The sequence below is a fragment of the Notolepis coatsorum genome (genome assembly GCF_963971535.1).
Source record: "Notolepis coatsorum genome assembly, chromosome: 6".
Lineage (NCBI taxonomy): Eukaryota > Metazoa > Chordata > Actinopteri > Aulopiformes > Paralepididae > Notolepis > Notolepis coatsorum.
Genome location: NC_140170.1, coordinates 44,610,343 through 44,626,961, shown reverse-complemented (window position 1 = coordinate 44,626,961; position 16,619 = coordinate 44,610,343). Strand labels below are relative to the sequence as shown.

Here is a 16,619-nt window from a genome sequence, read left to right as displayed (position 1 = left end):
CATGTGACAACCTCGTACAACCCACTACAAAGTGTGTGTGTCTGTGTGTCTGTCAGGGTTCCCCCAGACATTGCTAAATGAAATTCAAGGACTTTCAAGTACATTTCCCAGCACTATTTTTCATTTTAAAAAGGGCATTTAAAAGGATCCAATTAACTTTTAAATGCAGATTTTTATTTAAAAGAAATCTGATCCAATATTTATGGCTTAAAACCAATTTCCGAAAATTAGTTAGACTTTAAATTAAAAACAATTATTTCTTGATTCAGAACAGTTTTATCGTGGATGAACAAAACTTTCAATGCGAATGGTTGATTTTAATTTCAAGGACTTTAAGCACCTTGTTAAAAAATGGGCTGTTTAAGGAATTCCAGGCTGTGACTTTTTTTGGTAAAAAAAGTCAAGCACTTTAAGCACTTCAAGGACCTTGTGTGAACCCTGGTCTGTGTATCTGTGCGTCTGTGCCCGCAGGCGTGCGTGTGTGTGTGTGTGCATACCTGGTCATAGTTATCTTGTCCATGGAAGAAGGGCTCTTTCTGGAATATCATACTGGCCAGCATACAGCCCAAGCTCCACATATCTAGACTGTAGTCATACATCTGCAAAACACATACAGAGTTAAAGTAACACACACAAGCATGAAAACATAAATACAGTCAGAAAAAACAACAACAACATGGCAGAGCAGAGAACGGAAAGTGATGAGTCTCTAGAAACGGACGATGGCTTGTGTAGCTGCAGCGCATAGGGCACCATCTATTGCAGGGGTCTCAAACTCAATTTACCTGGGGGCCACTGGAGGTAGAGTCTGGGTGAGGCTGGGCCGCATAAAATATTCCACAAAAAAAGGGTTTAAAGTATTCAAAAAAAGTACAACTGATCCAATCTTCTCACAAACTCACTAAAACCTCACAAACACCAGCAACTGAGCATTCTCAGTGGTGTCAGTGGACTCATCCACAGCTATGGAAATGCACTGTGCATTTTTTTTTTATTCTATCACAAAACTGTTTAATCAAATCATCAGCCAGTATTTCAGTTATTCTGGTTGCTGTGCTATCTGAGGAGGATTTGCTTTTGTTTGCCTTCAAACATGGTATCCATCACTTCAGTCATACATTATTTTATTATTTATGCATCAGAGAATGGCTTCTTGTGTTTAGCCAACACCCATGCCACTGAGTGAGGACTTTGTTGCTTTTTCTCGTTGCGACATAGCTTTTAACAATAATTCTGCTTGCAGCTTGATATGATTTCATTCCATTTATTTTTGTGGTTCTTAGCACTGAATTCTGAGGAAAGGCTGCATCAAAATAACTGTGTTTTGTTTCATAGTGGCGTTTCAAATTGCCACTCTTCACAAGAGCTACCGTTTCTTGGTGCTGGGAGGATGCACGCATATTTTTCAGTCCATGCACCTTTGAATTGCAGCTATTTTCACTGTCGACTTTTCTTTTACTTTCTTTGAACATGCCACATTTTTCTACTAACTGCCTGCTGGCGAAACTAGGCTACTAGCTACATTTATCTCACAGGGATAAAACTGGGAACGAGGTTACTAGCTACAGTACCTGCAGATTAGACTACCTGTCGATGCGCTGTCAACTCGCTCTGACTGGGACCCGCTGAAAGACAACACGCATTCCGTGAAGACCCGCCCTACTCTGCTCTGATTCGCAGACTGTGGGTGGGGGGGGGGAGAGAAACGCTGACGGGACGCCTGTTGCTTAATGACAAGCATAGAGTGCTGCTTTTGCTTCCGCGTTTTCCCTGATTGGCTGCTTTGACCATGTGACTGCGGCAACGCGGAGAGCGGCAGTGCGGAAATAGGCTGTCTCTAAGACAAACTCTAACCTTAACCAGCTCCTTAACAGCGCCTAAACTTAACCGTTCTAACCTTAACCAACTCCGAAACAATGCCTAACCTTAACCTTAACCTTAACCATGCCTAACCTTAACCATAGAAAGAATATTGCCATTCTCTTTGACAAACTCTAACCTTAACCAGCTCCTTAACAGCGCCTAAACTTAACCGTTCTAACCTTAACCAACTCCGAAACAATGCCTAACCTTAACCTTAACCATGCCTAACCTTAACCGGCGAAAGAATACACGTTAAAAAAAAAATCACGTTAAAAAAAAAAGATTCATGGGATTCGAACTCGTCAACAACGAACCGCAGGACCGCAGGACCGCTGCTCTGCCAGGTGAGCTGAAGCGCCGAATGAAAATCATGGCGTATTACTTGGGCGGTTACCTAATTTTGCTCGCGCTCTGCCGCTCCGCTCGCTCTGCCGCTCTGCTCTGCGGTTGCCGCGCCTGCCGCGGGGCATGGCGCAGCCAATCAGGGAAAACGCGGAAGCAAAAGCAGCACTCTATGCTTGTCATTAAGCAATAAGCTGACGGGACGCTGAATGTGATTGGACCAGAGTAGACAGACACAGACAGTGGAGCAGTGCTTGCAGAGGAGATGAGCGGAGAATTTTGAGGATGCCTGCCATACGCACTGGATATATTTTCCTTCCACACGGAATCACGTTTCAACCAAGTCACTAACGTAACGTTGCTGCCATGAGCCTGCGCTATGGTAGCCTACAAGTGATAAAATAAATAAAACATCCAACTCGCACAACGACGCGGAAAACAGTTGCGCGCCGGGTCGCACTAACACTAAACTTTGATGTCAAGTACGGGGCCGCAAAATATCATCCAGCGGGCCGCGAGTTTGAGACCCCTGATCTATTGTAATGTTTCAGCCCAACTGAATAAAGGTGAATACACATGAATGACTGGATGGTGGCGTTTCTTTCAGTTCTTTGTAGAACACTTCTATTCTGCAAAATGCAACGCGACATTGTGATTATTGGAGCGCTTGTGTTTCTACACGTAAGCATGCATGTAGGTGTGTACAGTTAAAGCTTGGGAGGTGAAATTGGTTGTTTTTTTCCCTTCTTTACTCAAATTTGTGTTTAATTAAAACAAAGACGAGGTAAAAGGGCAGAATGTCTACATTCTTTTCATGTGGCTTTTTAAAAAGGACCAGGAGAGAAATCCTCCAAAGACTAAATTAGAATTGGGTTAAGGTTAGATGTACGTTAAGCGCTAGGGGTCAGGGGTAAGGATTACTAATAAAGAGGTATGTGTGTGTGTGTGTGTGTGTGTGTGTGTGTGTGTGTGTGTGTGTATGTATGTGCGTGCGTGCGTGTGTGTGCGTGTGTCTCTTGGGTACCTGGTAGTCCACCAGTAATTCGGGGCCTTTGAAGTATCGTGAGGCCACTCTGACGTTGTATTCCTGGGCTGGGTGGTAAAACTCTGCCAGACCCCAGTCTATAAGACGTAGCTAGAGAGAAACAATATGGTCATTATTATTGTGTGTGTGTTGCACTCAAAATTCCAAACCAAACTATATAGTCTATGAGAAGCTATGGACGGCAACATGATCTTAGAAGCTATGGAAACTGGAAATCTGTTCTATTTTATCATTTTAAACCTGGATATATAAAAGATGAATAAAAGTAATAACAATTATAATAATTCATCATCACAAAGAATGATTTATTTTTCACTGTGGACCTTGGCATAAGACATGTAGTTATACTAAAGATTAATGTGTGCATGTTTATTCGTGGGTTGATTAATTCCTGTGTCACTCTGCTGCCCGCTCATAATTAAAATCCCCTAATAAACAAACACTGATACAGCCAGAGAGCTTTAACAATACAACATACAGCCAGAGAGCTGCAACAATACAACATATAGCCAGAGAGCTGTAACAATACAACATACAGCCAGAGAGCTGTAACAATACAACATACAGCCAGAGAGCTGTAACAATACAACATACAGCCAGAGAGCTGTAACAATACAACATACAGCCAGAGAGCTGTAACAATACAACATACAGCCAGAGAGCTGTAACAATACAACATACAGCCAGAGCTGTAACAATACAACATATAGCCAGAGAGCTGTAACAATACAACATACAGCCAGATAGCTTTACCAATACAACATACAGCCAGATAGCTTTAACAATACAACATACAGCCAGAGAGCTTTAACAATACAACATACATCCAGAGAGCTGTAACAATACAACATACAGCCAGAGAGCTTTAACAATACAACATACAGCCAGAGAGCTGTATCAATACAACATACAGCCAGATAGCTTTAACAATACAACATACAGCCAGAGAGCTGCAACAATACAACATACAGCCAGAGAGCTGTAACAATACAACATACAGCCAGAGAGCTGCAACAATACAACATACAGCCAGATAGCTTTAACAATACAACATACAGCCAGAGAGCTGTAACAATACAACATACAGCCAGAGAGCGTTAACAATACAACATACAGCCAGAGCTTTAACAATACAACATACAGCCAGAGAGCTGTAACAATACAACATACATCCAGAGAGCTGTAACAATACAACATACAGCCAGAGAGCTGTAACAATACAACATACAGCCAGAGAGCTTTAACAATACAACATACAGCCAGAGAGCTGTAACAATACAACATATAGCCAGAGAGCTTTAACAATACAACATACAGCCAGAGAGCTGTAACAATACAACATACAGCCAGAGAGCTGCAACAATACAACATACAGCCAGAGAGCTTTAACAATACAACATACAGCCAGAGAGCTTTAACAATACAACATACAGCCAGATAGCTGTAACAATACAACATACAGCCAGAGAGCTTTAACAATACAAGATACAGCCAGATAGCTTTAACAATACAACATACAGCCAGAGAGCTGTAACAATACAACATACAGCCAGAGAGCTGCAACAATACAACATACAGCCAGAGAGCTGTAACAATACAACGTACAGCCAGAGAGCTGTAACAATACAACATACAGCCCAGGGTACAAAATAGTTACACGCCCAGCGCCACTGGCTTGTAGATTTATTCTTTGGCGATTAGAATTTAAGGTCTGCCCGCCACCTGGCGGCTAACAAAATACACTGCATCTACCGCTTCTCCTCCAATCCACTCCCTCCAGGCCGCTCACAGTGGTTTAACACTGATGTAATATACTACATGTAGTACAATGCCAAAGCAACAGATGGCGATGTACAAACAGGAAGGCCATTTTCAACCAATGAGAAGGGTGAACCTGTGATATCCTGTTCAGGCTTTGTCACTCACATTCTGTTAGAAAAAGTTTTGACGCCATTGTTGTTGTCGTTAGCTTACATGCTAACGTTAATGGCAGCGACCATAGCATTGTGGCTAGGCTAGCTATCATCGCTTAATAGAGCTAGTGAATGGATAAACAACGTTATTTAACATTGCAGAATGGGTACAATTACAATGCGGCTCAATACAAACAATTGTTAAGGGGCCCAGGGGGTGTAGACTGTTGTAGTTTGAGCTAATTTACACCATGCTCCCAAAAAAAAAAAAAAATCTGCCAAGCGATGTGCCGCGGGGAGCGGGGAGCGCTCGATTCAAGGTGAGCGGTGAGCGACTTGGGGGCGGGGTCAACATGAGCGATTAGCGGAGCAATTCGTTTCCTTATATCGCTTCCTCAGGGTTCCAACTTGTGTTGACAAAATGCGCTCTCTCTCTAGACTAGAAAGGTGCACTCAGTAGAGCACAGATGTCCACCAGGGTGGCAGCCACACATAATAATAATAATAGATTGGATTTGTAATGCACTTTTTGTTCACTGGGATCCCAAAGTGCTACACTACATGGTTAAACAGTTAAAAAAATTGAAATAAAATGTGTGTCCCGACCCCACTTCTATGTTTCAATAAATTATTTGCATTTAAAACTATTAACGCTGACTCATTCCTTCAGTCCACTCAAAATTATGCTAATATTCCTTATGTTGTTTATGATATTAATTGAAAATAGCATATGAGAGTATTATATGTAATAATAACACATGGCGATATACTAAAAAGCTATTTATAATTTTTGGCTAGTAAAAAATCTGCCCGGCTTGTACTTTTAAAAATCTACCAGCCAAATGGCTGGTAAGTCAAAAAGTTAAGTTTGTTCCCTGATACAGCCAGAGAGCTGTAACAATACAACATACAGCCAGAGAGCTTTAACAATACAACATACAGCCAGAGAGCTTTAACAATACAACATACAGCCAGAGAGCTTTAACAATACAACATACAGCCAGAGAGCTTTAACAATACAACATACAGCCAGAGAGCTTTAACAATACAACATACAGCCAGAGAGCTGTAACAATACAACATACAGCCAGAGAGCTGTAACAATACAACATACAGCCAGAGAGCTTTAACAATACAACATACAGCCAGAGAGCTTTAACAATACAACATACAGCCAGAGAGCTGTAACAATACAACATACAGCCAGAGAGCTGTAACAATACAACATACAGCCAGAGAGCTGTAACAATACAACATACAGCCAGAGAGCTGTAACAATACAACATACAGCCAGAGAGCTTTAACAATACAACATACAGCCAGAGCTTTAACAATACAACATACAGCCAGAGAGCTTTAACAATACAACATACAGCCAGAGAGCTGTAACAATACAACATACAGCCAGAGCTTTAACAATACAACATACAGCCAGAGAGCTGTAACAATACAACATACAGCCAGAGAGCTGTAACAATACAACATACAGCCAGAGCTTTAACAATACAACATACAGCCAGAGAGCTGTAACAATACAACATACAGCCAGAGAGCTGTAACAATACAACATACAGCCAGAGAGCTGTAACAATACAACATACAGCCAGAGAGCTTTAACAATACAACATACAGCCAGAGAGCTGTAACAATACAACATACAGCCAGAGAGCTGTAACAATACAACATACAGCCAGAGCTTTAACAATACAACATACAGCCAGAGAGCTTTAACAATACAACATACAGCCAGATAGCTTTAACAATACAACATACAGCCAGAGCTTTAACAATACAACATACAGCCAGAGAGCTGTAACAATACAACATACAGCCAGAGAGCTTTAACAATACAACATACAGCCAGATAGCTTTAATAATACAACATACATCCAGAGAGCTTTAACAATACAACATCCAGCCAGAGAGCTTTAACAATACAACATACAGCCAGAGAGCTGTAACAATACAACATACAGCCAGAGAGCTTTAACAATACAACATACAGCCAGATAGCTTTAACAATACAACATACAGCCAGAGCTTTAACAATACAACATACAGCCAGAGAGCTTTAACAATACAACATACAGCCAGAGAGCTTTAACAATACAACATACAGCCAGATAGCTTTAACAATACAACATACATCCAGAGAGCTTTAACAATACAACATCCAGCCAGAGAGCTTTAACAATACAACATACAGCCAGAGAGCTGTAACAATACAACATACAGCCAGAGAGCTTTAACAATACAACATACAGCCAGATAGCTGTAACAATACAACATACAGCCAGAGAGCTTTAACAATACAACATCCAGCCAGAGAGCTTTAACAATACAACATACAGCCAGAGCTTTAACAATACAACATACAGCCAGAGAGCTGTAACAATACAACATACAGCCAGATAGCTTTAACAATACAACATACAGCCAGAGAGCTGTAACAATACAACATACAGCCAGATAGCTTTAACAATACAACATCCAGCCAGAGAGCTGTAACAATACAACATACAGCCAGAGAGCTTTAACAATACAACATACAGCCAGAGAGCTGTAACAATACAACATACAGCCAGAGAGCTGTAACAATACAACATACAGCCAGATAGCTTTAACAATACAACATCCAGCCAGAGAGCTGTAACAATACAACATACAGCCAGAGAGCTTTAACAATACAACATACAGCCAGAGAGCTGTAACAATACAACATACAGCCAGAGAGCTGTAACAATACAACATCCAGCCAGAGAGCTGTAACAATACAACATACAGCCAGATAGCTTTAACAATACAACATACAGCCAGAGAGCTGTAACAATACAACATACAGCCAGATAGCTTTAACAATACAACATACAGCCAGATAGCTTTAACAATACAACATACAGCCAGAGAGCCGTCTTAAATGCTTCGAAGCTTCGTTCGATGGCACAAGCTTCGAACATTAAACAAAAAAAAAAAAATATATATATATATATATATATATATATATATATAAAAATTGTAAAAAAAAAATCTTTTTTTGCCTCCAAAATCTTGCGCCTCCATTCCAATGAAACGAAAGTAAGCGGCGCCTTCCCGCCTCCATTCCAATGAAACGAAAGTAAGCGGCGCCTTCCCGCCTTCATTCCAATGAAAGGAAAGTAAGCGGCACCTCGACTCCACCTCTCTACAAGCACGTGGAGATTATCTGTGTTGAAAACAACAAGGACATGTGCAGCAGACATGTCGACGAAGAAGCAAAGCAATGCAGTTTGTTATTTAAGACTATGTCGGACAGATGTGTTCATTGTGCTGCTTTTTTAAAGTGTCCCGACCCATATAAAAATATGTCTTAATAAAACGTGCTTAATTAAGTCGATTTCTGCCTTTGTCTCTATCAACTACATATAAATATTTATATAATTGTTTGCTTGATAGACGAAGGTTGCAACATAATTATGTAATGTCATGTCGTTGGCTGTGAGAGCAGCCCCACTGCACCCAGGCAGCGCAGCCGAGTGAAACCTTGTTGGCTGCGTCACAGTCACGAAAGGGGCTACTTAATTAATTAATCCAATCCACCTTATTTATAGAGCACATTTAAAAACAACAAAGTTTACCAAAGTGCTGTAACAAGTTCCACAACATAAGATACAAAATAATAATAAAAAATTAAACAAATTATTTCTTTTTTTTTCTCGAAGCTTCGAGCTCGGCCGGCCCCGAAGCTTCGATTGCCAAAAAAATCTTCGAAGGTCAGCCCTCTGTAACAATACAACATACATCCAGCCAGAGAGCTTTAACAATACAACATACAGCCAGAGAGCTGTAACAATACAACATACAGCCAGAGAGCTGTAACAATACAACATACAGCCAGAGAGCTGTAACAATACAACATACAGCCAGAGAGCTTTAACAATACAACATACAGCCAGAGAGCTGCAACAATACAACATACAGCCAGAGAGCTGTAACAATACAACATACATCCAGAGAGCTTTAACAATACAACATACAGCCAGAGAGCTGTAACAATACAACATACAGCCAGAGAGCTGTAACAATACAACATACATCCAGAGAGCTTTAACAATACAACATACAGCCAGAGAGCTGTAACAATACAACATACATCCAGATAGCTTTAACAATACAACATATAGCCAGAGAGCTGTAACAATACAACATACAGCCAGAGAGCTTTAACAATACAACATACAGCCAGAGAGCTGTAACAATACAACATACAGCCAGAGAGCTGTAACAATACAACATACAGCCAGAGAGCTGTAACAATACAACATACAGCCAGAGAGCTGCAACAATACAACATACAGCCAGAGAGCTGTAACAATACAACATACAGCCAGAGCTTTAACAATACAACATACAGCCAGAGAGCTGTAACAATACAACATACAGCCAGAGAGCTGTAACAATACAACATACAGCCAGAGCTTTAACAATACAACATACAGCCAGAGAGCTGTAACAATACAACATACAGCCAGAGAGCTGTAACAATACAACATACAGCCAGATAGCTTTAACAATACAACATACAGCCAGAGAGCCGTCTTAAATGCTTCGAAGCTTCGTTCGATGGCACAAGCTTCGAACATTAAACAAAAAAATATATATATATTAATTGTAAAAAAAAAATCTTTTTTTGCCTCCAAAATCTTGCGCCTCCATTCCAATGAAACGAAAGTAAGCGGCGCCTTCCCGCCTCCATTCCAATGAAACGAAAGTAAGCGGCGCCTTCCCGCCTCCATTCCAATGAAACGAAAGTAAGCGGCGCCTCGACTCCACCTCTCTACAAGCACGTGGAGATTATCTGTGTTGAAAACAACAAGGACATGTGCAGCAGACATGTCGACGAAGAAGCAAAGCAATGCAGTTTGTTATTTAAGACTATGTCGGACAGATGTGTTCATTGTGCTGCTTTTTTAAAGTGTCCCGACCCATATAAAAATATGTCTTAATAAAACGTGCTTAATTAAGTCGATTTCTGCCTTTGTCTCTTTCAACTACATATAAATATTTATATAATTGTTTGCTTGATAGACGAAGGTTGCAACATAATTATGTAATGTCATGTCGTTGGCTGTGAGAGCAGCCCCACTGCACCCAGGCAGCGCAGCCGAGTGAAACCTTGTTGGCTGCGTCACAGTCACGAAAGGGGCTACTTAATTAATTAATCCAATCCACCTTATTTATAGAGCACATTTAAAAACAACAAAGTTTACCAAAGTGCTGTAACAAGTTCCACAACATAAGATACAAAATAATAATAAAAAATTAAACAAATTTCATTTCTTTTTCTTTTTTTTTCTCGAAGCTTCGAGCTCGGCCGGCCCCGAAGCTTCGATTGCCAAAAAAATCTTCGAAGGTCAGCCCTCTGTAACAATACAACATACATCCAGCCAGAGAGCTTTAACAATACAACATACAGCCAGAGAGCTGTAACAATACAACATACAGCCAGAGAGCTGTAACAATACAACATACAGCCAGAGCTTTAACAATACAACATACAGCCAGAGAGCTTTAACAATACAACATACAGCCAGAGAGCTTTAACAATACAACATACAGCCAGAGAGCTTTAATAATACAACATACAGCCAGAGAGCTGTAACAATACAACATACAGCCAGAGAGCTTTAATAATACAACATACAGCCAGAGAGCTGTAACAATACAACATACAGCCAGAGAGCTGTATCAATACAACATACAGCCAGAGCTTTAACAATACAACATACAGCCAGATAGCTTTAATAATACAACATACAGCCAGATAGCTTTAACAATACAACATACAGCCAGAGAGCTTTAATAATACAACATACAGCCAGATAGCTTTAACAATACAACATACATCCAGCCAGAGAGCTGTAACAATACAACATACAGCCAGAGAGCTGTAACAATACAACATACAGCCAGATAGCTTTAACAATACAACATACAGCCAGATAGCTTTAACAATACAACATACAGCCAGAGAGCTTTAACAATACAACATACAGCCAGAGAGCTTTAACAATACAACATACAGCCAGAGAGCTTTAACAATACAACATACAGCCAGAGAGCTGTATCAATACAACATACAGCCAGAGCTTTAACAATACAACATACAGCCAGAGAGCTTTAATAATACAACATACAGCCAGAGAGCTTTAACTATCTGGTAATCATTTTCTGTGTGTGCATGTGTGAGTGAGAGCGAGTGAGAGAGACTTACCTTCTTCGACTGGTGGTCAATCATCACATTGTGGGGTTTGACATCACGGTGCATTATGCCCATACTGTGGCAGTAGTCCAGAGCCTGAGAAACACACATATCTAATGTTAGATACAGATGACTGAATCTAGGCTTAAGAAACACACACGTCTAATGTTAGATACAGATGACTGAATCTAGGCTTAAGAAACACACCTAATGTTAGATACAGATGACTGAATCTAGGCTTAAGAAACACACATCTCATGTTAGATACAGATGACTGAATCTAGGGTTAAGAAACACACACATCTAATGTTAGATACAGATCACTGAATCTAGGGTTAAGCCTTGTCCCTCAAAACGCCTCTCAGGTATAAAGGTTGTTCAGATAAACACTGAAACACTGTAGTGTCGATCACACGTCTAGACCAGAGCACAGTCGAGCGCTTGGGTCCTCCTGATCTGGTGGTTGTGTAGGTCTTTGTGTTTTGTATATGAATGTAGGAGAAAATAAATCCCTGTAGTAAGAAAATAAATCCCTGTATAATCAGAGTGTTTGCGTCAGTGAGCCAGGGGCAAGACGAGCACCGCTGATAAATAGGGTTGGGCACCGAGAACCGGTTCTAATAGGAACCGGTTCCTAACTTCCGGTTCTGGAACCGGAAGTAACATATTTGCATTTCGATTCTTAAAAAAAAAAAAATTTACTTTGTTAATTAATACCCTAGTTACAGTACAGCAACCAAATTAAACTGTATCAAGTCAACTGACAATGTGAATAGTATGATTTATTTTTTTGATTTTTCAAAAAAATAAAAAATTCTCCTGCTAAATAAGCTGTGACCTGTTTTGACCTGCACCTCAAAGAATCGGAACAGAGAATCGTTTAGAACAGGAATCGAAATGGAGAATCGGAACCGGAATCGTTCAAATCCAAACGATGCCCAACCCTACTGATAAACCAGTCTCACCTTCAGTAGTTCATACATGTAGAAACGGATATCAAAATCTGTCAACTTCTGGTACAGCTCCTGCAGGGAGATAAACAAAGAGACTGTAAGGAGGATTCATGCTCAAGCGCACATGCGTCAACATATGGCTGGGAGGTCGCCGTTTAAATGGTAAATGGCTGCTTTTTTATATAGCAGCTTTTATCCAAAGCGCTTTACAATTTGTTATTCACATTTGACCCATTCACTCACACAATCACACACCGACGGCGGAGGCAACCATGCAAGGTGCCAACCTGCTTATCAGGAGCAATTAGGGGTTAAGTGTCTTGCTCAAGGACACATCGACACGCTGCCCGGGAGGAGCGGGAATCGAACCGGGAACCTCTGGATTGCCAGACGACTGCTCTACCTTAAAATGATACCACCATGGATCCATACACAGGTATATGCATTTACACAATACAGTCATCAAAGTTATATGAATCGATTTAAATCCAAAACAAAATCAAATACGACCTTGTCAGGTGGTCAAAACTTAAAAATTCAGTACAGGCACGGATATCAATAGTTAAGATGGACGTCCTACCTAGAATCAACTTCTTCAGCTCAATGCTACCGTTACCCCCTCCAAAGGGTTACTGGAAAGAATTACACTCCTCCACATACAAATTTATTTGGAATAACAAACCACCACGTATAAAAAGATCCACCGCACAGAGAAACAAAGAAGACGGAGGTATGGCATTTCCAGATTTCTACCACTACTTTAAGGCGTACACTTTAAGACCATTAACAACATGGTTTGATCCCCAAGCATTAGTATCCTGGAGAAATTTAGAAGAAAATATAGTAGCTCCACATAGGCTGAAGGGCATAGTATACACAGAATTATCAATTAAGCAATGCAAACGGAAATTTGGCCCCATAATCACTCATGCGATCAGGATATGGCGTGAAACACAAAACAAATATTCTACCCCACATAAATGGCATAATCATACTCCCTTATTCAATAACAATGCACTCTTGATTGGAAAACAACCTATAAGATTCCCTAGATGGGAAAAGCAAGGCATACACTCATTAGGAGACGTTTTCAACAAACAGGGTTTTTGTAGTTTCAATGAAATACGCAAAAAATTTAATCTCACCAAGTCCACATACTATTATTACGCACAGTTATTGGCATGTTTGAAGGCTCACGGTGTTCCATTAAAGATACCAATTGTACACCACAGATACCACAAATGTTTCTATGAAAGAGAGACATCGAGAGGTTTTGTTTCAGATTTGTATCATCAATTACTAACGGCCTCGTATGAAACCCTCCATCTAGACTCAGTCTGGAGGAGGGATATACCAGACCTGGAGACAAACTTTGACTGGCAAGAGGCCTGGATAAATGTTCGACTTGCATCAAGGAACCCGGACCATCAACAAATCAATCTTAACTATATTCACAGGACATACTTAACTCCTATAAGACTGAACAAAATGAGTCTTAAACAAGACTCCAAATGCTCCCTATGTACAAATGGGGACGAAGGGACATTTATGCACATGTACTGGGACTGCCCACCAGTTAAGATATTTTGGAAAGAAGTGACCCAGCAATTATCAAATCTCTTAGCTCTGGATATACCTATACACCCCTCTGTATTACTGCTGAATGATGTCTTTGAACATGCAGTACCTCCACAGCTAAAGAGATTGGTTTTATCCGGTATCACGATGGTTTCAACCGGAAAAAATGTGTCGGAAGGTCTGGAATCTTACATATCTCGGTGTGATTTATCAAGAAATATCTACAGCAAGAATTTTGGGTCTCAATGAATCCAAAATGACAATGTGGTTAGAAGTGGTGGAGAGAATAAAAGCTAGCATATAATGGTAGTGTCTGGTTAGGAACAAGTTATAATGGTTGGATTATCCAATGGGGGGTCCGGGAGGGGGGGGTACGAGCTAGAGCATAATGTAGGTTTTTAGATAACAGGTATTAGGGGTATATCCTGTATAAGACATTTGACTAAATGGTAATTTCATTGGATATGCACTGTAATTAATGCTTGTATATCTTATCGTGTGTTGTCATGTTTGTTTATATGTTTGTTTAAAAAATAATAATAAAAAAAAAATAAAAAAAAAATGAATCGATTTAAAAAAGAAACTGAATCCAGTATACATTAGTAGAATTGAAGTAGCACCATGACAATTGTGTTACAAAGGAAACGTGTATTTTGTGCCGGAGAAAACAAATAGTACCATCAAATATTGTTAATTTATATGCTCACACAAACACAAATATTGATAGAAGCAGGCAGGTGACAGAATATACTAAGTAAGTGAACCCTCACACTATGACCTGGATCAACAGAATGAATGATTTCCCCTTCACTGGCGCCATCTAGTGTCGAGGCTTACTAGAAGGGACCGTCTCATCTTCAGACTATTTATCTATCTATTACTAATTATCTATATTAAAAGGATAATTCTGGTTATTTTCGTCCCATTTGTGGGCTGCAGTGGTACAGGTGGTCAGGGTTCATACACGTTTTCCCCCAAATCAAATTCCATAACTTTTTCCAAGATATATAGTGCAATTTCCATGACCAAGGCGTGTATCTCCATTAATGTTCAAATGATCAATCTTTTTGTTGGGACAGCTTCTTTGAATGACCCAGGTCTTGCTTTGGCAAGATACCACTATAACTGTAGACTATAACTGTTATTTGGGTTGTTATTCCATCAAAAATAAAAAAAATTCTAGATAGGGATGCCCCGATCGATCGGCCACCGATCGTTATCGGCCGATAATCAGTATAAATATGCGATCGGTGAATTCCGATAATGAGTCTCATTCGCCGATCGCGGAAACCGATCAAGCGGAGATCTCACTCGCTGTCTGTCTCAGACACACAGGACATGCAAACTGCCGCTGCTCCTCCTCCCTAGCCCCGCCCGCACCCGTGTACAGTTTGTAAACACAGAGGAGGAGGCTCCTCTGCTCAGTCTATAGTGCATTCGACCTGAGCTAACGTTAGCTACCGAGCTAACGTTAGCTACCTAGCTATCGTTACTGTTTAAACAAAATTACCCAGTCAACTATTCACTTTTAGTAGGCATTGTCTAACGGTATTTAGCCGGCTAGCTACTGATAGCTCCTGATATCAACAAATGCTCCAGCAAGTCTTGTAGTGCATGTTGATACCTCCGTTAGCTCGCATTAGCTGACGTTAGTTCACTGTTCAAAACGAAATGTCCCATTCAACTAAATAGTTCACTGAGGCGTCGTCTTAACCAGCGTTTCCGTTAGCCGGTAATTACCGGTATTTGTCCGGCAAAATCTCCTGAAGTCCGACATATTTAATTTCTCCGGTCTTAATGTCCGGTGAAAATAATTCCCTGAGTCTAAGCACAATTTGATTATTTGAATTGTATTAAAATAGGCTAAAATTAAATAGCCTATGCGATGAACGAAACGATCATTACATTTGTTTCCTCGTTGCTTCTAATAATGACAACGACGTTGTCAGCGAGAGCTTTAAAAACGTAGGTCTCGGTTCGCTTCATCGGACCAAACGCGAACCAAATATAGGAAGTGATTATTATTACCACTGCTCGCAGCACTCACTGCAAAACAAGCACACTGCATCTAATCTCTCTATCTATCTATCTATCTATCTATCTATCTATCTATCTATCTATCTCTCTCTCTCTCTCTATGTCTGTGCATCTTGGGAAGAAGGAAGAAAAAACGCGGCTTATTATTATTACCGAGGCGCGCGGCTTATTATATTATTAAAACGGCTACTTGTGGGCACTCATAAAAACACCGTGGTCTACAAGTTGTTTAGCGAGAGGATGGTGGTAGGTAATGTGCTTCAATAGAACAATGGATCAATGCCATGTCAAAACTCGGCTCCGCTGATCTGGGCTCCGCAGTACACACACAGACACACACACACGCGCGCGCGCACACACAGGATCGCAGCCACACACACATTTCCACTGTCCAATAGACAAGCGCCCTTTTCGACCGCGTGACATTGAGGTGGAGAGAGTAGTCACGCAAACCACGATAATGTTGCAGTCTCTCTGCTTTCTCAGTTCTTCGCTTGATATAATTAATACAAATGTCCAATATAACGGAATTCGTTAGCTCATAAAAATGTGATTATAACAGACTGCTGTTCAGTGTCGGACCGACTGCCACATACGCGGTCTATTTTATTTCAAGTCAGCAGCAGCACGGAGACGGAGTATCGAGGGAC

General features: G+C 40.5%; 1 protein-coding gene across 4 annotated transcripts in view; it reads right to left on the bottom strand.

Moving 5' to 3' along the window:
* Positions 1-16,619, bottom strand: part of csnk2a2b (casein kinase 2, alpha prime polypeptide b) — a 48,529-nt gene that overhangs the window by 11,337 nt on the left and 20,573 nt on the right. For all 4 annotated transcript variants that reach the window (XM_084317560.1, XM_084317562.1, XM_084317563.1 and 1 more), the window contains 4 exons: positions 12,367-12,426; positions 11,414-11,497; positions 3,230-3,340; positions 498-599 (listed from right to left, as the gene is read on the bottom strand). In XM_084317560.1, the coding sequence (XP_084173686.1) occupies positions 498-599; positions 3,230-3,340; positions 11,414-11,497; positions 12,367-12,426 (357 nt within the window). The remainder of the gene's footprint in view (positions 1-497; positions 600-3,229; positions 3,341-11,413; positions 11,498-12,366; positions 12,427-16,619) is intronic.